The 24050-nt window shown below is 41.4% G+C and overlaps 1 protein-coding gene across 1 annotated transcript in view; it reads right to left on the minus strand.

Moving 5' to 3' along the window:
• The window catches only part of COL22A1 (collagen type XXII alpha 1 chain), a 209404-nt gene that overhangs the window by 107541 nt on the left and 77813 nt on the right, over positions 1 to 24050 (minus strand). The window contains exons 12-17 of the mRNA XM_059474675.1: positions 13155 to 13208; positions 11548 to 11601; positions 10239 to 10292; positions 6609 to 6662; positions 4603 to 4647; positions 104 to 157 (exon numbers count right to left, since the gene is read on the minus strand). Of these exons, the coding sequence (XP_059330658.1) occupies positions 104 to 157; positions 4603 to 4647; positions 6609 to 6662; positions 10239 to 10292; positions 11548 to 11601; positions 13155 to 13208 (315 nt within the window). The remainder of the gene's footprint in view (positions 1 to 103; positions 158 to 4602; positions 4648 to 6608; positions 6663 to 10238; positions 10293 to 11547; positions 11602 to 13154; positions 13209 to 24050) is intronic.

Raw genomic sequence — 24050 nt, forward strand, 5'->3', positions numbered from 1 at the left:
TACTGCCATGATTCAGCAACCACCCAGGATAAGTCTCAGTTTTAGGGTCAACTACCACTCTTTCCAAAGAAACACTTCCAGTTTTTGAGTATTTGCCACATACCTGTTTCCCCTCCAGACCTGGCTTTCCAGGGAATCCATCCAGGCCTCTGTCTCCCTGGAAAAAGAAGAGAAATAACAACTATAATTTAAATTTGTGCTGTTTAGGTCACTACCTTGAAGGTGATGCCCATACTATCTGCTCCAAGAGTAATGAATAAGGAGAGGAAATCCAGCCAGTCCCATAGAGAAAATAGCTGAAATTCCTACATCTCTACCATGAAAAGTTGCTGCAAACAAAAGCAGGTGTGTGCTAGCTTTCCATGTTGGCATCCTTCCTCTGCCTGCTGAGGTGAGTTTGTGTAAACTGGACAATGTGCTCCAGGAGAATGTCAGCCCAGAACAGCTCCTACAAAACTAACAAAGAAATCCAGCAATAGGTTGGTTTTACCCAGTAATGAAAAATCTTTCATTTTTCACCTTTCCTTTCTGTAACCTGGGGGAACAATTAATTTGTTTCTATATGTCTCCAGAGCTGGACAGTCCACAAAGTCCATATGCAATGGATTTCACCACTTTATTGCTTGAAGACATCTTTTATTCCCCCCTGAACCTAAACCTGATTTTTTTTTTTTTTTTGCTGTAGTTCTAGACTAGTAAGTCTTTCCTTAACCTCCCACAGGAAAGTGTTTCCTTCATCTTTGCAATGACCTGTTATGTATTTGAAGATTTACAAAACTCCCCTTTCAACTTTCTCTAGACTAAACAACCATAATGCTTTCAACTTTTCTTCATGGGCATGTTTGTCAGTTCTCTGATCATTTTTATTGCTCCCCTTTCTGCAGTGTCCAATTTTTGCACGTCTTTATTGTAGCTAGGTGCCTGAAACTCAATACACCTGAGGCTAACTTTGAGCAGGAATATATTTCATGTTTTATAGACTATTTTTCTGTTTAAATCACAGGACAATGTTTACTTTACACCAAACCCCCTTCCACGAGACAGCTCCTTGATCAGTTGTTCCCAGTCCATAACTGCAATTTGTTGTCCTATGAGTGTGAAACATCCTGCAGCTGCCCCTTCTCAATGCCATCTTCTGCTTTGGGGGATTATGTTTATTAATTTTGAATTCTGACCCTGATCTGTACTGTTCTTCCATATTCAAGTTCAACATTATATTTTATAATCAAGGTTCTTGATAGAGATAACTGGATCAAATACATACTTCTGAACTTCACTTTTCTCCTACTGATTGTGGCCTTTGACCATTCAATCTCTTTAGTTTAAAAACTCCTAGAAACACAGACTTGTACTCTCTAAAGTCCTTAAATCCCTGAAAAATGAAACACAGATTTTGTTTGGATCCTTCACACGCAGCTGAATATAAACTATCAAACACACACAACAGCGCCAATGCGAACATGAATGTGCATGTAAAAACAAATTCTACAAGTACAAGAAGTGACAGAAAACTAATAGTTTTATGCTATTTTTTTAGTGGTTTTATATATCTTAAACTCTGTTAGATCACTGTTACTACCTGCAAACCTGCACTTGCGGCATTGGATTTAATTAGCTTCTTTTGTAAACTACATTGATTTGCCCAGTCAGAAGTGGATTTACTAACCACTATTTATTTTTCCTCCTTAGAAAGTCAATCAATCTTCCAACATAAATGTTATTTCAAATTATGTATTCAAGGAATGAAATTAGAGAGACCCATATCCTCAGGAAAGCTGCTGAAAACCAGTGTCAGACACCCAGATCCACTTGCTGTGGAGGTATAGCTTCCACATTGATGTTTTCCTTTGTACTGCCTGAACTACAAATATCCTGAATTTAAGACTTTCAGCAAGCAACAGCTTGGTATATTGCTGACAAAATGTGCAGTGTGTTCCCAGGAGAATTTTTAACATCAATACACTGCAGCAATGAGTACTTCACACACGCTGCTTTAGCTGCCAAAACAGAAAAGTGTCGATGTTCTTACTGCTACCAATGGGGGCTGGAAAAGGCAAATGTATTATTTATACAAGCAAATACAAAAAAAGCTATTTGAAAACACTCCAAACAATTGTGTTTTCTGGTGTTTCTTCAGAAAAATCTGTCATTATAAATATTTTTTATTATTTTTCCATTCTTTAAATAAGGCTACTCAGTGAAAGGTACTTTTCTCCCAATAGAAAGAGCAAACACATTAAAGTTTCATTCTCAAATTTTCATTTTAAGATTCCATTTCTTTCTTCTGTTTCCATTTCTTTCTACTGTTGTTTTCTTCTTTTAACCAGTAGAACAAAATGGTGAAGATTCACAAGCAACTAGGGGTAATAACAGTTCTGCCAAAACTTCAGTGCTGGTCTCTGACCTCTACCATTTAGAAAATTTAATGATTTGTTGAAAAAATGATTGCCCAGGAGTCTGTAGGGCCCTGGAAAGGCTGGAGGAGAAAAAAACCCACTGCAGAGGGATCTCGCAGCCACAGACCAGTCCTGCTGCCTTCTTACACAATCCCTTCTCAATAAAACAGACAAGGTTTTGCAGGATGGACATAGGATTATGCAGCAAAAGCAATGCCCTTTGTCACACAGAACTGCTGATGTGCCTAAATTAGATTGCCAAGTATCACATACAGATATGGCTCCTGTTAGCTGGGCAGTGCATCAGAATTACCTGTCTGGAGTCTGTCCTCGGGTCTACAATGGGCTCATGGGATGCAAAAGGGCATGGGATAACCCTCATATGGTGCAGTGCTTTTCCTAAACCTGGTGTAACTACTGGACTTGGGAACCTCACTATAAAATCTCAACATTTACATGTGAGGTCCCAGGATATGTGAATAATGCAGCAAGATGGATGGGATAGTTAGGGCTTTTTTGGTAGTAAGGGAGAAGACTTCATAAAACAATACTCAGTGCATGAACTAGTTCTCCCTCTGATATTATAACCCCTTTTCTCTTCAGGCACTAAGAAGCACAGGTTGCGTAGGTGTCAGTATTGAGGTTACAGACTGAAGAGCAGACAAGAAAATATTTGGCCTGCTGAATTTACGCCCACTGTTTTCACAGTAGTACTGACTGGCAGTAGCACTGACTAGTTAAAGCACTGGCAGTGGGTGCACTGAGACCATCATTAAAACCTGGGAAAAAATTGAAGCACAATTGTTGTAGCAGAGATTTGGCTGCTTCATGGAAGAAAAAAAAAAAAAAAGGATGGGGGGGCATCTCTAATTGTGCAGATCCTTCTAATGAAACAAAACATAATTCATTTCTTCCCACTCTGATCTTCCTCTGCTTAGTCAGTTGCCTGCCCACACACAGCTCCAGCTTCCTCTCCCATCACAGTGATGTCAGAAAGATGGATTTTCTTCCAGGAGCCAAATATTCCAGCAGATTAGACAATGTTGCCTCCGGAAAAGCAGCAGAGGCACTGGCTAGACACAGAACACCTATGTAGCTCTGCATAGGGCTGAAGGAGAAGCATGACAGAAATAAAGTACAATCCAGCCATTTGCTCTAGCTGCAGTAATGAGGATGGGTAATACAAAATATGATCATGGCTACTTTATCATAAACAGCAGAAAGGTTGTTTGTAAAGAGAAACACAGTATCTCACACTAAGGGTCTACTGATCATTTTTCCCAGTAGGCAAAAGTGTGGTGTTAATTGCTGGGTTTCCTCTCCAGAAGAAGATGAAGACTGAAAAATGGGAACAGAGCTAGCGAGACGATGACTCCCTCCTTTACACAAAAACAGGCAAAGCTGCCAGACCCTCCCTGAGATAAATCTGTGTCAGGACTGGCTTGAGTCATAAGCAAGACAGAACATTTTTGAGGGACCCTGAGCACTGCCAAGCAGGTCTACAGCAGAAGTGGGTGCACATCTGAGGTCTCTCTGAACACAATGAGCAAACTGAAGTGACTAAGGCTTTGTGCCTGCCCAGATCTCCTTTAAAATGTCCATTCCAGCTATAATAAGGATTTTCCTTGAGCCACAAAAATGTTTCAAATCGTAGAGTGACCTGTACTCTGTGGAACAGCTCTTCACAGTCAGGAGAGAACATGAAACTGGGAAGCAATTCCATTTGGTTGAAGCCTTTGACATAATACAAATTACCTGGTAGTGAATTTATGGGGATGGGAGAAAAAGAATTACTACTAGTGAAATTTATGGGGATGGGAGAAAAAGAAAATAGGAACTTCGATGATGTGAAAAACTGGAATGAGATGGGAAAATTCTAGATGTAGACATGGTTGGTGGCAGTCAGTGACCATCCTCAACTCTCAGGTTGTGCACACCATGTGAAGACCCCTTCAGATCTCCACACTGGCAACCTCCACTCCTCTCCTCCATCCCTAGCTACACACACACACTAAATCTCTAAATGTGTGCTTAGTAGACAGCACAGATCCCAAAAACCCTCCCACACACCATGGGAGGTGGGAGCCCTTGGAAGTGCAGTGCAGTGAGGAAACTCCATCCCTCTCCAGAGTTGCTGGCCTGGTAGTCCACCTCACCTAATGGGCAAAGGAAAAGCCTGGCTTTTCCTAGCATGCAGCAGAAATACCTTGTCTCCTCGTGTTCCCTTTTCTCCTCTTTCTCCTTGTAGACCCTAAAAATAAAAATAAAAATAAACAAAGATTATAAAGCTAAATCCAAGATAGTTATCTCTAATTAGCCACCAAACCAGTGTGCACATCTGCACAATCAATTCAAGTGAACCTCAAGGACATTTTCTGTGTTGCCAGTCCTCAGAGCTGGCCACAGGCATGATCTAAGCAGACTCACAGAGCAGGGACTGCTTGTGAGCCCAAGAACATCTGTAATATTATATTGCCTGCAGACACACGACCCTCCTGCCAACAGCAGAGTGGAGGGACAGGGAACACACCACAGCTGCAGATGGTCTGGAAAACAACCAATGCTCTGCATTTTTCAAGTTTCTTGTAAACAATGAGGACTTTGGTAAAGGACAATACTGATGAGAAAACCTATCACACAAACAAGCAAGAATTCCCGTTCCTGGTGGGTTTGGATGTGGTAGCCAGAAAGACAGCAGGTAGATTTGAGAGCTGGCAAAGGTTAGATGCACTCTGTCCTGGGGGCCCAGCACATTTTTGTGCTGTGGATGCAATGCCAGTGTTCCTCAGGACTGCATAATTCATCTCCCAGCTACACCAGGAACATTGCTGGAGCTCATTTTGATGTGGCACTAGCACAGACAATTGACTCAATGGGCACAAAAGGATTTCACCTTTCCTTAGCTCAGCAAATACCTTGTATTTTGTCTTTATTGTAGAAACTGAGCAATCAGCTAATAGCTATAGAGAGACAAATATGCTCAGACAGTAGTGACCTCTCTAAAACTGCCAAAGCCTAGAGTGCTTCTTGCTGTAATAATTTAAACTTCAGTTTACTTTATACTATACTGGAGTCTTGACTTCAAGCTAATGAGAGCTCCCTGTCTGGGTATATTTCACCCTCAGTTTGATTTAGATAATCATCTAAATGGGCAGGGCTATTTTATACAAGGGCAGGTTGCTCAGAGTCCAGTCCAAGCTGGTGTTGAATGTTTCCAACAATGGGGCATCCACCATCTCGCCAGGCAACCTGTTCCAGAGTCTCACCATCCTCATAGTAAAAACCTGCTGCCTTATGTCCAATCTAAATATCACACCTTTTACTTTAAAACCATTATCCCTTGTCCTATCAAAACAGGTCTTATTAAAAAGTTTAGCATCTTTTAAATATTGAAAGGCCACTTTAAGGTCTCCTCAGAGTCTTCTCCAGACTGAGCAACTTCAACTCTCAGCCTTATCTCACAGGAGAGGTGCTACAGCCTTCCTGCCATTTCCATGGCCCAGTTCTGGACCTGCTCTCAGAGTTCCATCAATCTTTCCTGTGCTGGGACCCCAGTGATGGATGCAGCAGAGCAGAGGAGCAGAATCATTTCCCTCACCTGCTGCCCATGGTGCCTCTGGGCTCTGAGTGCACACTGTCAGCTCATGCCCAGCTTTTCATCCACCAGCACCCCAAATACTTCTTGGCAGGGCAGCTCACAATGCTTTCATCCCCCAGCCTGGGGGAGGTGGCCCCCATCTGGGTCAGCAAATCTCAGAAAATCAGGTCAGCCTTTGCAACACCAGCTTAAAGGCTGCTTACCAAGCTGGGACTACAAGAAAGAGCTTTGAAAATATGACTGGAAACTTGCTGAGAGGCGGTATTTTTTCTTGGTGTTCTGATAAAGTTTTAAAGCATAATATAAATGGTGCATCATCACAGACCAAAGCAATTGCATTACAGTGGGAGCATCACAAAATCACCAGCTGTTATCTCAGTAATCAAGTCATTTTTTCTGACACCTCTCTACTGGCTACAGGTCTGTTCTCATTTAAAGAAGACAGAAGAAACTCAGTGAAGTCAAGACAATTACCCCACTTGGACTTACTGCAGATAACTGGTTAGAAAGACTATAGACTGCTTAATAATAAAAATATATATATGGACAGAACACACTGAAAAAGTAGAGAAAGTTTCTGGAGCATTTGAAATTGAACAAGAGCTGTGACTTACCGGTGCTCCTACGTAGCCTTTGATGCCTGGAGGACCCTGTTTTCCCTCGGATCCCTGGCAAGGAATTGAGATACAGTAAACCACCAGAAACTCTTTCATACAAAAGACCAAGAATAAAATTAGTTGGTCAGAAATCAAGTTGCTCTTCCAGGCTCACATAAAGGCTTCTTGACTCTCTCAGTGCTAATACAGGAGTCATGTCTTACTTTCCAGCTACTTACCCAAACTGACACTCCAGTATTTTCCTCTGTCCCCTCAGACATTAGCAACAGACATCTGCTTTCAGACTTAACCTACAAAGGCAAACTGTCCCATACAAGTTTCTCTACAGGTTATTTCAGAAAGTTTGGCAAAGTCAGCTGTTGCACACAACACATGTTGGTGCTCCTGAACCCAGTGTTAATGGAACAAGCAAAGGCATACATTGCTGCAAAGCAACCCCAGTCTTCAAAATGTTATATGTTTTGAAGAGTAAATGCAAAGAAGCAGATCAGAACTAAATTTTCTAATGTTTGTTTTTACTGATAAGAAAAAATGCAAGAGGATCAGGTACATTTCATCAGTCTTTCAGCTGGTTGTGCACTGACTCACCCTGGAGAAGGTACACTGTAATGGAGAGTACTCACAGTGTGCCTTTATGTGTCTTGCAATGCCTGAAAATTATCTGGATCCCCAGCGGAACAGGATCAGCCCTCAGAACTGTCCCATGGAGACAGCCTGAGCCTGGCAAGTGACCTAGAGAATTGGTTTGGCATCCTATATCACTTATTTGACTGATTATTTTCTTACTTACATCACTTCCCTTCCCACCACTCATCTGTTTAACTCCTGTCTAACACTAACTGGGTGGCTGTAATGGATAAGGCTTCAAAACAGATAAAGATATTATTACTAAATAATTTTAAAATAATTACTAGATTTTGTATTAATAGAAGCTTGATATTTAAAGATAATGAAATTAAAAATGTGAGACATGTTTGCAATTAATTAGAAGCAGAATTGAGGCTTTTTTTCCCCAGGGCAGGTTAACAACAATAGGGTTCAAGCACAAGCAAAGATAGCTCTGGGATCAGACCTCTTCAAGGTCAGGAAGCATTGCAAGTCCTCTAATAGCAGGCATGCACCTAAATCTCTCCTTCAGCCTGCCGAGAAATACTGCTACCAGAGTCTAGGCAAAACCCCAAGAGAAACAGCCCTGCTCCAAGTCATCCAAATTGCAGGAGTCTAACTCAGTCCTGTTACATAAAACGTGGTTGTAACACTCAGCACAAGTTACAGAGAAACTGGGTTTGTCTGGATGAGATGTGCTGAACCCACTCAAGGCCTGTGCTGAGATCATGTCTGGTAAACCAGAGAAGCGTGAGACCTTCGACAGCTCGAGCAAGCAAGAAGGAAATTTGTCAAAATAAAACTCTTACCTAATACTTTTTATTTCAAAGGATTGATTTTTTTCCCCTCTCCCTCTGCTTTTTCTATTAAGTGCAGATAACTGTCAGTTCAGATGGGAATGCTATAGCTATGTCTGTGCCACAGCAATGACAACCACAAAAAACCTCTTTATCCTTTTATTAGAGATACAGTGGGGGAAAAATGAAGGAAAAGGTTGAATATTTGCTGCAGGATATTGCAGGCTAAAGGCTCTGATCTCAAAAATCCAAACTTTATTTCTCTGCTGTAACATCGTACAGTGAACAATCTGAGATCTGACCCTTTTTCTCTGGACTCATTCCATTTAAATTAACCTGTCAGGTCCCGCATATTTATGTGGGAGTTTTCCCCAGTGACCAGTGAATATTTCTTGCCATCTCAGATTACCATGACATCTGTAACCAGAAGCTCCAACACCTCAGCCCAAGGCTGACTTTGATAACTCTTCTTTGTGTCCAGCTTGTAGCCAGCAAGATCACACATCCTTCTTGAGGAACAAAGAAGTTTACCCTCCAAGTTTGATGAAAAAGGAAAAACCCACTCCAAACCCTACAGTTTTATGCTGAAGACACTGAGCTGGGAACAATCTCCCCCAGAGACACCACTGAGAAGCAAAACCAGTAAAAACAGGGATCATATAACAAGGCCATTTCATTCCTGTAACCTGTACATGAACCCTAATGGGCTCAACGACCATTTCTGTAACTCTTTGGACTGAAATTCCATTACCAGAAGTCTGGAGGACTCTTATCTGTGCTACTGGAAGCTTCACACAATTAATGAAGTCTGTAAAAAGCACAAGACAATGTCTTAAAAGAAAGTGCTGGCAATTCCCACTGAAGCAAAAGGCTCCTCATCCAAGGAGATAAACAAGGGGCTGAATTTCCTGGGGCACAGGTATCATTGCTGAGCACACATTGGGCTTGTCGGGCTCAATGCTAATGAAGATGGATTGAGACAGGAAGGATCACAGCCCAACCAACCAGACAAACTGCTACGTTGCTCACCATGGAGCCTGGGGTAGAGCCCAGAGCTGCTGTATTGATGCCAAAAATAAGTGATTTGGCAAAAAACCTCTGAATAATCATTACACCAGTAATTGGAGATGTGACCTCTCTAATTGCCAACTCTACCCATCCTTATACACCTTGTTCCACATTGATGAGGTGCTCGGGCTTTACACTGAGGAGTAATGTGGATTCCTGGTTTAGATTTTAAAGCCCTGTCAGCAACTCAGGGTTATTTCTTAAAATAGCTCAGACCAGAATCCAGCTCAAGGACACTGCTCACAGCCAATGCTTCATTGAGGTAAATGAAAGTCACTGTGAAAACACACAATAGTTTTATATTTAGGCACTGTGAGAGGCTGGGGTTGGCCAAGCTCATGTCTTCCCTGGGAGCACATGGCACTGTCCAGTCAGATGTTTTTAGTTCCATCCCCACCAGCACCTGTTCTGCCCAGCCCACAGATCTGAACTCCTATTCTGCATTGCCTCATTAATTGGCTGAACTGGATGTTCCTGAAGAAACTGGTGGGAAGTATGTGCATGATACTCCCAAAAACACACTTGTCACCATCTACTTTTTGTTATAACAAGGCTAAAACCACTTGAGGGGTATTTATCCACTAAATAACCAGGGAACAAGGCAAGGAGAGCTAAGATTTAAGAGGAGGTTAAAGAATTGCTGCTTCAGAATTTTCATTTCTGATGCTCAGCTAAGTCCCACCAGATCTGCATTCAGACGCATCTTGTTTGAAGCAAACCCAGTGATATAAGCACTGGATCAAGTTCTGGATTACTCAGGCACTGCTCAAAATATACAGAAACATTCAGGATAGGATTTCTACATGATCTTTTTTTCAAGTCATAGAGTAGGGGTAGTAATTCTCATCTGCATCTTTGTGAGAGTTGGGAAAGCTACAGAAGATATGACACAAGGCTTATGTGTCCCAAAACATGTTTTCTTCACCTTCTTCAGCTACACTGTTGATTGAACAAAAGTTATTTCTTCTTCTTACACACTTTGCATCATTGCTGATACCTTAGCAGACTCCTGACGAAAATGAGCATTTTGAGTTTCTTAATTCACCAGTGAGAATATCAAATGTCATCGACAATGAGTAATTCAAGCCATCTAAACATAAAAAAAAATCTGTGAAAAAAATATGCCTGTTCATGCAAAGAAGAAAGGAAAGCTTACCTTTGGACCTGGTGGCCCAGGCAGTCCAAAGGCTCCTGGATGTCCTCGTTCACCCTGCAAGTAACAGAAATATCACTGCTAAACACAAATCTTTATATATAAAGGCTAGGATAGCTCAAACTAGTCAGTGCATGCAGTTAGAAATATTGACAGTCCTGAGTGCTATTATACAGAGATCTGAAAGTTTGCAATGTGTTTTCCTCACAAAAATGAAAGCAGAAAGAAAATGAAAACTTGATCAGCTCTTTATCTACTCTCAAAACACAACCAAATAGTAAAAAAAGATTTCTGTCTAAGTTGTGAACAGCTTACACTGATTACAGTGTGCAAAGATGGATTCCTTGGAGTCAGCATAATGCATTTTTTCTTGAATAGTCACCTTGCAGTGTATTAATACATCTTATAAGGAATTCTGCTAGTACAACACTGTCCAATCCCATGCCATGTGTGATGTGATGAAGCTGCATCAGTTCTGGAAGCAATATTGAAAAATTGTCACAGTTTTTCCAAAGTCAGACAGTCATGGAACAAAGAAGAAACAGGATGTAAGGAAAAGAACTTTCTTGCTTTGTGTCTCTCCTTTTGTGTATATCTTCCTTCCAGAGAATCCTTTCCCAAGCTCCTTCATTTGCCACCAATTGACTGCCACAAAGTGAATGACATGGTGAAGGCTCAACATTAGGTTGAAGATAATTCTAAGGGACAGTGATCAAGCAAGGGAAAAGATGTAAGGCTCTAAACCACACTTCTATGAGATACTGAAAAACATATTTGTGGGTTTGTGCTTCAACTGTAGTCCTCTCACAGGCAGTATTTGGTACACTGCATCCTTCCTTGAACTAACTTTGCCCTCCTCCTCTTCTCTTAGGGTTTATCAGTGCACAGGACTTGAGGTATTTTTTTTCTGTGACCAAGACTCCAATTTCTCCTGCTGTGGAAAGCAGCATGGTCCCTTTGCTGACTCTGCTAGCCAAGGCCTCCTTGCCAGCCATAAAACTCGTGGCCAGGCTCTGCAGCTGCAGCTCTTTACCAGCAGGTCCCAAACCACAAGCTGCTCTCTCTCCTTCCTTAATGAATGACAACAGAGCTGCCCTGGAGCCTCCAGCCATGGTTAATCCATAGGACACCTGCCTGGGCTGCAGACATGTGAGGGAGAGTTTTGGTGCTATTAACCTCCTGCCAATTGTTTCTGCTGCTCCTAAAATGGCCACACAAATCCCCCAGACGGGTTCCAGTCCAGGGAGACTGATGCCTACTGCCTGCCTTGCACTGAAAAGCAGGATTATGTAGGAGAAACAAAAAGGCTTACAGTGTCTCCTTTTGCTCCATCCCTCCCAGGGGGGCCAGGTGAGCCCAGGGAACCCTGTAACAACAACAGAGTTATCATCAGCACAGCATTAACACCCACTGCAAGTGCAGTGACACGAGCAGCACATCTAGAGAAGAATAAGAAATGAGGAGAAACATTTCAACACAAACGTTTATTATTTACAGTTCCTGGAGGAGCTGCTGCTGACATTAATACACTAGGGGTGATTGATGAGCTGCTAATGAGGAACTAGGCACTCTAGTCCACTTAATTCAGCTAAGAATAAATTAATATAAAAACTCTGGAGCTAATTAGACACATAACAACTGAGTCATCTTAATATTATCATATCATCTTCTCTTAGCTTCTTTCTTCACCATTCCATTGTCTCAAAAACCGCTTTTTTTTTTCCTCCTTGATTATACAGCATTCATCCCAAAGCTCAGAAGCCTCTAGGCAAAACTATAATATACATAAGTGGTAAGGCTAAAAGCAAATGGAAAAGAAGCCTTGATATACTCAAGCAGTCCTCAGGAATGACCCTGGCCACTGGGAAGTGAGTCCCAGAGCTGTGAATATGCAAAGGTGTAGAAGACAAAGAAACAGAAAGCCAAATACCACTTAAATTCAAAATTGTATCGTTTAAAGATCTTCCTATGCACCAGGATGAATGGAACTAAATATGCTGAGATTGGCAGCTCCCCAGCTAACAGGATCAGCAGCTAATGTGGAGAAAAAGCAAGTTTTCTGCCTGCAGCTGGCAATTTAAAGAACAAATGGAGAGTGAAACAAACAACAGACAAGTCAACACAGTGAGGAACTGGCTTAGTGTTTTCACTTCTAGGCACAGCAGCAGTTTTGCCTTAGGTGTGTTATAAAAAAAGGCTCAAGTGAGAAATGACATGGGCACTGCAGGCTGTGATTGTACAGGGCTGGTTTGTTGTATGTTAACTGGAGAGGCATCTTGCCTGTGATCTGGAACATTTGCTGTTTTATAAGAGGTGGAAAAAGTTTACTTTCCTAAAATTCCTCGTGCAACCTAGGATTTGATTAAGGGATTTCCAACAAATGTGTCCAAAGTCAATACTAGTCAACAGAATTATCTCAGTGACTGAATTTAATTTTTGGGTTTTTTAAGATGATGACACAGTAAGCAGCTAAAGGCCACCACAGTCTAAAAGTTATTTATGTTCAGTGCAAGTAAAGGCATAGTAATCTTTGGCCTTCTGTGTCTCATATTGAAGAGACTCTACTGTTCCTTTGTGTATTAGCACTAAGCTCCTGTTCTATTACATTTAAGTATTTTGGAGTTTTACAAAGTTTAGTCAAAGCTCATGCCTTTGAGCTCTCCACACATTTGTCAAATGTAGCTGAGCATCATCAATAAAATTTTAAAACTTAAAAAATTGTGTGGCTGCACATTGATAAAAAACAGTACAACATTACAATATCATTTTCTGAGCACCTTGCTTTCACAAAATGAAACAAAATCTAATACAGAGGTAAAACAAAAGACTTAGAGTAGGGTCAGTTTTCATTAGACTTCCACTGCAGCTTTATAAACTCCTAAACTTTTCAGAGTATAATTAATAAAGACTTGGACTTACTTTTTCTCCTTTGTCCCCTTTCAGTCCAGGAAAGCCAGGAAAGCCTTCTTCACCCTACAACCAATGGAAGAAATACCCCATATCAAATGCCATATTATTCTGTGGTATATCTGTGTACTTTAGACAGTGCAGTTGTCATCTCTTGAGAGCTGAGTCCAGCTTTTCACCCTCACTGTAACAATGCTGTGCTCAGCCACCTGTCACTTGCCCATATTTGAACAGGTTCACTTTCAGATTTCTATCCCAGTGCTTTCCTTCCCTTCCTTTTTGTAATTACCATCCAGAACCAAAAGTTTTCTAAGAAAAAGATTAGAGACCTACCCTTGTCATAAAAATGTATTCAAAGCATTTCTTCCTTGAGATACACTCCTGTTGCCATATTCCAAGGCATAAGAACTTAAAGTTTGGCCAGGCAAATTTACTACAATGCCAAGTCCCCAATGCCATTTATTTTTTTTTAATTGAAATAAATGGCATGGATATTGACATGAAAAATTTTGGAAAAATTCAGATGTAGGAATTTTTTTCCCTCTAGCTACTCTCATTAGGACAAAAGACTGGGAGTTTTTTCCCCATCTGCTTTTATAACTCACTATCACAGAAAAATCCTTTTGCAAGAGCATTAAATTGGCTAAGAAGTTGATGCATATATTTCCAAGTTGTCTGCATACACATAAGGACTACCTAAATATGTAGATAAATTCAGGCCAAATTCTACCATTAGCAATCTTATTTCTGACTTTTTCTCCATAAATCTAGTCTAGCAGACTTAGATGAATGTATTCCTAGGGCAAGGTTCCCTATTTTGACAATAGGAAGAGTCAAATTCAGCCTTATTTATTTATAGGTGTGTTTGGCTCTTAAAGGTAAACAAAAGATAGTATCTGAAAAGTATCTGTTCTGTATCTGCAAATTAAAGTCTTTATAATCACATATCTGACTGACTGAACCTTCACGAAGCAATCCAGAATTTGCAATGCAGGTGGTGGTAAAAATCAGCTCTGCTCTATTGGAATGGCTCTTTAATGAGACAGAAAACCCATCAAATAGAAAATGTCATTTTTGGGAAAATAATTTGCTCTAAGAGGTCAATATAACTTGAAGGAACTGTTGTCCCATAGCAAAGTATGTCACACAGGTAGGAGAACAATTTGTGTCTTTCCTGTGCAAAGTAAAAGGAGTTTGCATTAGGTCCACTTAATTAGCTTCTTCTCTTGCCTTTATTTTTTCTGCCATGAAATAGCAACTGCTTGGCAAAGCTGAACAAATTAATCCTAGGAGCAGTCAATAAGTTTGAAGCATGGTGTTCACAGAGATATTCAAGCAGGACAGGAGAGTATCCACCAGCTTTTCCAGTTTTTCTCCAAGGAGAAACCTACACAGAACCCAGACTCTAGAGACAGGTTTAACGTCCCCTGGGAAACAAAGACCACTGGAAATGTACAGAGTGGGAAGAGCTCCTACTTCTGCCCCTCCTGCTGACCCCCAGTAGAATCATTAAAGGTGGAAAAGACCTCCCAGGTCGAGTCCAGCCATTTACTCAGCACGGCCAAGCCCACCACTAAACCACATCTGCATGGTTTTTTCAACACTTCCAGGGACAGTGATTCCTTAACTTCCCTGGGCAGCCTGTTCCATTTGCTTGACCATCTAAAATTGCAAGCACTGTGTAAATATGAAAAAGAGCAGAGGCAGAGAGCACAGGGCAGTGGAATAACTGCCAGGCAGACACCCTACAAATGCTCTGGGATGAAGCACACTGGGACATCAAGTAGGCTCTGGCAGCTGGCATTGAGCCCTGGGGAACAAAAGTGCATCACATTCTTTGCACAAAGGCCAAACCTGGTTGTGCCACTGAGAGGGATTAAAATAATTCTGTATTCCCACACATTGGCTGCACTCCCAGCTTCAACACAATGGGAATCAGGTGGTGACATGTAAACCACATGTAGCTGTTTATGCCATGCAATCCTATTGTCACCCATCTATTTTATGAATATCTGAAATTCCTAGGCTGTCCTTTTATGGAAAAGCACCAGGACCACAATAGGAAGGTAACAAGAACTTGGGAAATGAGAAGCTCTAGAAAAGAGGAGGCTACTGATAAAGTGAGGAACTGACTATAGCTTCCAAGTCATCTTCCCTTTGGCTTAGCCTATATTTTCTGTATATTTTACACTTTAGATGGCGTGGCCCTTTGCTTTTTTGGTCAGTAGTTTTGTGGAGAAAAACTTGAATGTGCAGGTAGTGGTACCTGTGAGGTATTTCGCAGTAACAAACAAGATTGGCTTTTTCTTAAAAAATGAAATACTTATGAGAATTAGTTCTTAAAAAAATGAAAGCTCTGACGATACAGCACTAGAAAAGTCACTTTAAAAACTCCATCCTTCATTCCTCAAAGAATTGATAACAATTCTGCAAGAAAGAAAATTAGGAAGGTTTTCTGAGCCATACTGAAAAAAATACTGTGGAATTCAGTAAAAATGATAGAATTCTCAATTTCTTTGTACTTGCTTTTAAATGAAAGCACTCAGAACCCCACAATGGATACAAAGCAAGGGGTAACCACTGCTTCTGTTCTTTCAGGGACTCTCAGAGCAGGGCTTATGTGGGCACATGGGTTTTCCAGTCTCAATGGACTGAAGAAAGTGCCACATGATGAGGAATTTCAAAGCACAGGCAACTCTCAGCTGCTGCCAATAGAATATTGGGGTGATGAAGAATAAAAATACTCCTCTTGGCAAAAAAAGGTGGTCTGAGTAAAGACAGACACACTCAGAGAGTTCCTTTGTTAGTGTGCATTAGCAGAATTATTCCATTTCTGTATTTGAAGAAGGATGTCTGTCTGGTACACCAGCATCCTGTGGATTTACCAGACCATGCCAGCTCCAGGTTAGTGATCCCTCCATACTCACCATATGCACGTGTACCTTGATTTGTTGTGGGTTGTGCAAAAATTCACCTCACTTGGGTTACAGTGAGCCCCACTACCCTACAGTTTATGGAACACCCTATGTTTATGGTCAGTGACCAAATTATATCCACATTTGCCATGGTGTAACCCCAGCCAGCAGCCAAGCCCACACAGCTGCTCACTCACTCTCCCACCAGAGAGATTGGGGGAGAACCAGAATGGTAAAAGCTGGAAAACTCATGGGTGGAGATAAAGACAGTTTAATAGGGAAAGCAAAAGCCAAGCATACAACCAAATCAAAACAAAGGGAAATTTCCCTGCTTCCCATGGGCAGGCAGGAGTTCTGCCATCTCCAGGAGAGCAGGGTCCCATCACAGGTAATGGTCACTTGGGAAGAAAAACACCATCACTGCAAATGTCCCTCCCTTCCTTCCCTCACTTTGTACACTGAGCATGATGTCACATGGTCTGGAATATCCCTTTGGTCAGTTTGGGTCACCTGTTCTGGCTGTGTCTGTTCCCAACACCCCAAATTTCCTCCCCAATGTGGCCATACAAAAAGCAGAAGAGGCCTTGGCTCTGTGTGGGCCCTGCTCGGCAATAACAAAAACATCTCTGTATTATCAGCACAAATCCAAAACAGATCCCCATTCCAGCCACCATGAAGAAAATTAACTCCACCCCAGCCAAAAACCAGTACAAGATCCCATGTAGATCCTGCTATGTCTGAGTGCAGATAGTGATGAAATTACAGAAAAAAATAACCTTAATTGCTAGATGATTTATTTCATCAGAGTGGGAGAAACTAGTGCACAGATTTTGCCATATCCAAGCTCTTAATAATTTTTTTTTCTGAAGTGACCTAAAACAGAGAAGGAAGGAATCTGCAGGTATAAGGAGAGATGTAGAGATAGAACAATTCAGTATTACCTGATTTTAGAGAGACATAAAGCACACAAAGGAAAAATTCTTCAGTGATGTTTTTAAGCAATCTACTCAAATTTAAATGGTTTTCTTTCCCCCATTTGCAGCTCCTCAAGCAGCTGCCAAGTTTACAAATATTTCTTCTAACTGGAGAACAGCTGTGGCCTATAATCACATATTTTATTTGCAACTCTGGGTTGTGGCCTATGTTAATGAAAATAGAGCAAGCTAAACAAAAAAATAAAATGGGGAAAAGTTAGTCCAAAACACATGGTTAGATTCTCATTTGCCAGTCAAATTCAAATAAATCACTGGTCTCTTCCTTCAGCACACAGACCAGACAACAGAAGACAGATCATTCTAAGGTCAATTCCACACATTCTGTTTATCTTCCAAACTGGTCTACATCTACTTTTTCATTAGAAAAGTGCCATTTTTCTAATCCTGGTATGAAATTAAAATTTCTAACCCTGTCACAAAATGTCAATGGAAGACCTGCAAAAAATCTGCCAAGCAGACCCCCACAAATCACACATTCAGTGTATTGGCAGCTGCACAAACTGGGGGTCTAGAGCCAAAGTAGGAGGAAAAATATTAAGATTTAAAGAGAAACAAAACAAACTGGGCATGATGAAATGGAAACAGAAATAAAATTTAACTGCGGAGTGGTGGCACTTCACCATTAACACCCCCCTCTCTCCTTTGTTAATTAATTTCACAGCATCCCTGTGGAATGAGAAGGGGGTTACAGCAACTGCAGTATTGCTGTCACCTCATGAGGGTGATCAGTCAGAGGTACAACACAGGAGAGGACAGGCAAAGGTCCCAGAGTCTGGGGCAAAGACAGAAACTCGCTCAAGATTTCCTGTGACCCAGGTCAGTGCTTTAACCATAAATTCATTATTTCTCCTGGCTCTTTGGTCTGCATCTACCTTGGCAGCTTGATGCTCATGAAGAATAAATGAGGAGATGATGGGTAGCTGTCCTACTGCTGATCCATGGTTACACACTGGATTGTTAGCAGTGTTTGGTGAGTCCCATGAAGTGGGACGATAGAAGAGATGCTGAGTGGGGTCTTCAGGTTCAAATGTCTTAGAGCATTTCCAAGAGACCTCAAGGTCTGGAAGAATGCTATATCTTTCTTTTCAGGGTTTCTCTATTCAAGGGAACCAACCAAGGACATAATAAATATTTTATTGAAATATACTGTAGATTTAGAGGTGGGGTGGTTTTGAGGGTTTTTTCTTAGAGAGGCAGGGCAAATACCAGGTCTTCATTAAAAGCCAGGGATGATCTGCAGATCAGCTCAGAGGCAAAGCTACAGTGGATATATGTCACCTAACTCCATTTTCAAAAGCTGCTGACCAGACAGGCAGCACAAATGACTGCCATTCTCCAGTCTCCAGATGCAGGATTGTATTTGCTGAATAACCCTAAAGCCCTGTTAATATCTTGGCAAATTTGATACCAAAGCTGGCCTGATCTTCTGCTTCCACATAAAATAAGACATTAATCTCAACTTGGACTTTGCTGAAGTAAAGAATAAGGAAGAAATGAAGGAAATCTTCTCATCTGGGTCTTCATATGATATCCTGATTTAATAAACAGAGTGGTAATGTGGACATGATGCACAGGGGTCAGAGGAAGTCATAGGTTTTGCAGGACTATCAGGAAATCCAGCCTAGTGCAAATAACTGTTTAAATGATAACTATTTGTGGATTTTATGTTTCAAATGTATGAAAGATTTCATTTAATCCATTACATAGAATTCAGTTGTCTCCAAAAGGTACTTTCCCCGGAGATACTAATTTTCAAAAGCTCTCTAACCCCTTGAATCTTATCACGAATGTCATGAATGCCCCCCATGAGACCAGAAGGGTCCTTCTGATCCTCCATTTTATGATCACAGTTCTTCTAAAGTGCAAAGATGTCCCATTTTTCAGAGATTCCAACAGATATCTTTCTCTCAAGAAACCTGGTGCTCCAAATTTTCATTAAAAGAGGTAAAGCAACAGCTGGGTTGTAACTAATTTGACACATGGTCACCTGTAAGCTTGGTACTGCAGCAGAAAAGATGCATCACAGCTCACTCATGTGGCACAGCTCTATAGTCATCAAGGTCAGTATAGAGTTCAGAATAACACAGAAACTTCCTAAAGACTTCAAAGTTGTCACTGGTGCCTGGAATCCTGTACATCAGCTTCATATTATTTGCAGTCTCTGAGAGGCCAGGGTGGTCAGACACCCCTGGCAGCTCCTGAACTTCTGCTTCATCTCCAGCCCAGGCTGAGCCAAGTGCAGAATGTAACTAAAGAAAGCAGAGAGCACAGGGGAGTACAAGAGAGAGCTCTTCTGTTTGAAATACTCCTGTTCAACAATTGCTGAAACGTTCAAATTAAGAAACAGTCAAGAGTTTGCAGAGCTATTTATGATTGAACATAATGAATAGGAGGTAAAATATAATTGGAAACAATCAGTACTATAATCCCACTGCACAGAGGAATAACCTGACAAATACACTGGGCTACAGTGAGTTGGGTTTGCAGAAGTAGGACTAATAGATCCCAAAAGTTCCTTTTTTCATGTTTGCATGGTTGGGACAAGAGGACCTTCAATTAAAGACACATTTTCTAGAAACTTTAAAATATGAAAAACATAACTCTGCTCCAGAAACTTCTTTGCCTTGAAGCACAAGCTGATGCTCCTTACCAGCAGCTGACATTACTCAAGACCAGACAAACAGCTTGCCAAGTACCAGAGGGAAGTGTTCATTGAAACAGAAAAATATTCCAGTCATGTATCATGGCATTGATAAATTAAAGTCCTTTCCTCTATGAAAAGTACACAGAAAATTGTTCTAGTCTTGTGGATGAATTGACACATACTGGTTTATACTTTCTCTTGCAAGAATAATCTATAAAATCCATTTCCTCTGCTTCTGGGAAGTTTCTGATGTTTCAGATCACATATCCCTTATCAATTTCAGTAGCTCCAAGAAGAGCTTGTTAGGGCAGGGGAGTAATGTGTCAGAGCACTCCAAACTCTGGTGTTGATCTGCTCTTATCCATCTTCTGCTACTGATATTCCATATTCACCCCTCAGTCTATCTTCTGATGCTTCTCTGAAATATGTACAAAGCTTTTCCTCAGGATTAACTGAATCATCTAGTCCATGATTCCTCTCCTCCTTGAAGAGTCCCTACCTTTAAATCTATCCCTGCTGATTAAATTTGCCAAATCACTGATCATTCTTCTCACTGCTGTTTTAGAGCAACATCTCTCCACACCTCTCTTTAAATGTCACACTCAAACTGAAGAGAACCTTTGCCTGAAGTCTTATCACCACCTACTTATAACTTGCAGTGATGCACTGCTGTCCACTGCCAAACACACCTGAGGCTGCTCAGTCAAGCCTTTGCCAAAGCTATAAATCTCTCTGATCCAGCCAGACACAGGGGTTGGAACTAGATGATCTTTAATGTCTCTTCCAACCCAAACTATTTTTTTTATTTATACTATTTCTTTATGAAGTGGTGCTGCTCCCTGGGTCTTTTACATCTCAGAGGTTATGACAAAGGTCATGATCCTTCTTCCCATTTTACTTGGACACTGAGGTACGGGAAGGGGAAAAGCTCTGGTCAAGATCTTCTTTGGAGCCAGTGACAAGGACAGAAAAAAACCCAGTCTCCAGAGACTCAAACCTACTCCCAACACCAAATGTATCAGATATTCTCGAAATAACAACCACTAAGGGTCCAGACACTGCTTCAACAGGAAAGCAAACTTTTGTCATGAAAAATCCTCACATTTTCCTCATCTGGCACTTAGTACTATGTGTACATTTGTACTCAGCAGAGCCTGTGACCCAAAACACTATCTTCCTGCCAATGCCAGAGACAGGAGGCTTGGGGGCTTTGGGAGACACAAAATCTCAAGGTAGTGCTTAAGAAAAAGGGTGAGAGACCCAGAAGAGGAAATGAAAGGTGTCCAGAGTTGCACTTGGGCAAGTCAAGAACAGAATAAAATCAAGTGCTGCCCTATGTCAGCTGCCCTTACCTGCCCCTTCAGGGAAGCCATGACCAAGGCACCTGCACCTTCTCAGCCATCACAAAACCAGAAACAGCTCAGCAAGAGCTTCGATCAGTGGAAAGGGGAAAACCCATCTGCTTAACTAGAGAGATTAACCAGCAGGGAGAAGGGCAGGGAATGCTTAGGATACCTTTGATGGACCAGTGATAGCAGCTTGCTTTGTGTGACGCTTCAGCTCTCTGTGATTCATTGAGCTTAGAGCTGCACTTCAGAGGGTGTGCTCCAGACTGCTGGGAAAGCTGTTTTATTTCCCACCTAACAGGCAGATAATCCATACCTATCCACTAAAATATCACTCTGAGGAGCATCCTCCACTCCAACAAGATTTATCAATTACAGAATCAAGACAATCTGGTTTTTCCCCGGCCCCCCTTCCCAGTTTATTTTCAGAAGAAACATGGAGCTGGCAAATCTCTCTCACATGCTTCCTTTCCTCACTGCTAGTGGATCTTGGCAGAGAAATTCTCTAAAGAAACAAGTGCTGGAGACTTTGCAAACTTCTGGCTGCCAGTAGATGTCATTGCATACCAGCAATGCACCTGCCAGCCAGGGGGCAATACTGAAAAGAAATACATGTTTTCTAAGTTTATGTAAGGGGAAAACAAAAAGGGAACCAAGTTACTAGCACTCTTACACTGCTGAGAATTAAGCTGTCACAATCACAATAAGTATGCGAGCTGACTTTGAGTTGTTTATTGCAATCTGCAGCTGTTATTCTGGGTCACAGAAACCCACAGAATTTATCTAAAACCCTCTAATTATGGTTAAGAAAAAGAACTCCAGCAAACCATGGTTATTTAGCTCTGCAGAATGTGCTTTAACTACAGTTAAGGGGACACAAAAATACTCAGCATGCAGACCAAAATTGGCCACATACACAGGAGGATTCAGAACATACTGAGGAAGGCAGATAGTAACTTTACTAGAACTCATCTTTTAATATGAGGATTCTGAGAAGAAATCACAGATATTAAAAACTCCAGTGAACGGCATGACAGCCTTATGTAGTAGATGAGGTAATATTATACACATGTGTAAGTGCTGGACTGAGAGGTTAAGTGCTCTTAACCAGCACTCAGTGGCTAAGAATAGTTCCTGAGCCAAAGAACAGTTGCAGCACCAAAAAAACCACAACAAACTGAAAAAAAAAAAAAAAACAAAAAACCCAAAACATATATATAAAAAATTCCTGCAGATTGTGCTTTCACTTTGCCTTACCTGGTCAGTTTTACTCACATTACCTATTGTTCTGCAATAAAATAAGAAGACCTGAGCACTAAGAAGATGAGAACTCAACCCTGAGGAGGCAACGTTTCCATAACCACTGTCTCCAGGGAACATCAGTGACAGGGCATTGGGGTTTTGTTTTGTCTTCAAATTTCAACTCAGTGTTATCTCTAAACTTGGCAATGTTTTTCCATTTTGTTACTGTCAAGAAGTGCTCACTGAAGGAGCCAGCATGGATGCTGATGTACCATGGTTCCTGCAGCCTGCTTCTGCTTTAGCGTCTCTGGGGACACCCTTCAGCTCTCCAGACCTGGGTAAACTGGGTGGCATTGGTGAGTTTGGGGACTTGGTGACACTGCCTGAACACCACAGCAACCCAAGCAAGGTCTTTAACCTCACTGGAGCATCTTCCCTGCTGGGCTCACCATTTCAGCAATGAAAAGGACATACATTTCTGTTGAAGTGATATTTTTTTGGAAGTTGCAGGAATAAAGACTATTTCTTGGTTCGTGTGAGCTTAGGCCCCACATCATTTAAGAGCTCAGACAACACATCCTGCTATTAGATGTTCAAGCTGGTTGCTTCCCCTCCTTTGTACTGAAGATGTTTTCAAGCTTTCACCTCTGGCCCTTGGATCTAAATTATCATTGCCAGCCTGAGCCTTACCTGCCAGTGTGAGCTTTACCTGCCAGTAAATCACACACACCATCCTCCTGGTCCCAAAATGCATCCCTTAAAAATACACAGATGAAAGCTCTCTTTCTCCATTGAACCGGCTTGCAGCAATTTTTGCAGGCAGAACTGCACTCATTTTCTTGTGTCCCAGGTTGCTGGATGCTGATCTAAAGGCACAGAGCTCATGCTCATTTGGCAAGTCCTGCTGACAGCACAGCACAGGCGTAAAAAAGCAACAGGGCTTTCAGGTCAGGCCTTTGGTATATTCAGCTGCCTCTGGGCAGACAAAGCACAGGGCTGTGTGTGGAGACACTGTATCTAACAGAGCAGATTTCCACAGCTTTTCCAGAAGCCCTAAAAATGGCAATAACTCCAATTTGGAAGAGAAGGGAAGATGAAGCAAAGCCTCTGTTAGACGGATCTAGTGGGCAAAAGATACAGAGCTGGAGGGAAAAAGGGTCTTCAGCTTAATTTTGGGGGAACAAAAAAGAGCTGCTCTGCTCAAGGTCATTAGAGCCAAGTTCCAAGTCTGGATATCCCACAGTCTAGCCCAGAGCCTGAACTATCTGCCTGCTTTTCCTTTCTATGCTTGGCCTTGCAGTCACTGCATCTCTAATAAGCCAAGACACTTCAGAGATTTTAGTCTCCTTAGAAATACTATAATAGTCCTTCTGCGTTTTTATCAGAGTTATTAGCATGAAAAACAATGCTAAGAGAATATAGACTTTATCTACTAAAGTTGTTTCTCATAATCATTGCTGCCTGTGTGAGTATTAGCATGAAGGAAAACAGATAAAGCACAAAAGGAAAGCCTGGATACTCTTGGAAACTCATTAGTGAAGGAAGTCTCAGTGCAAAACGTAATGAAACCTTCACCCACCACCTCTGCGAAAGATGGGTGCTCATGCTTAGAGCTTTTTCCTCTGATTAATTAGTTTCCTGTGGAAAAATCATGGTAGTCATCATTTGATCCACTTGTGTCATGACACCTTTTTCATGCTTCCTGCTCTTCTTCAACAGCTGTGAATAGTGTTGGTCTAAGCCCTGAGCATACTATGGAAATTTCT

This window comes from Ammospiza nelsoni, chromosome 1, assembly GCF_027579445.1.
Source record: "Ammospiza nelsoni isolate bAmmNel1 chromosome 1, bAmmNel1.pri, whole genome shotgun sequence".
NCBI classification, from domain to species: Eukaryota; Metazoa; Chordata; class Aves; order Passeriformes; family Passerellidae; genus Ammospiza; species Ammospiza nelsoni.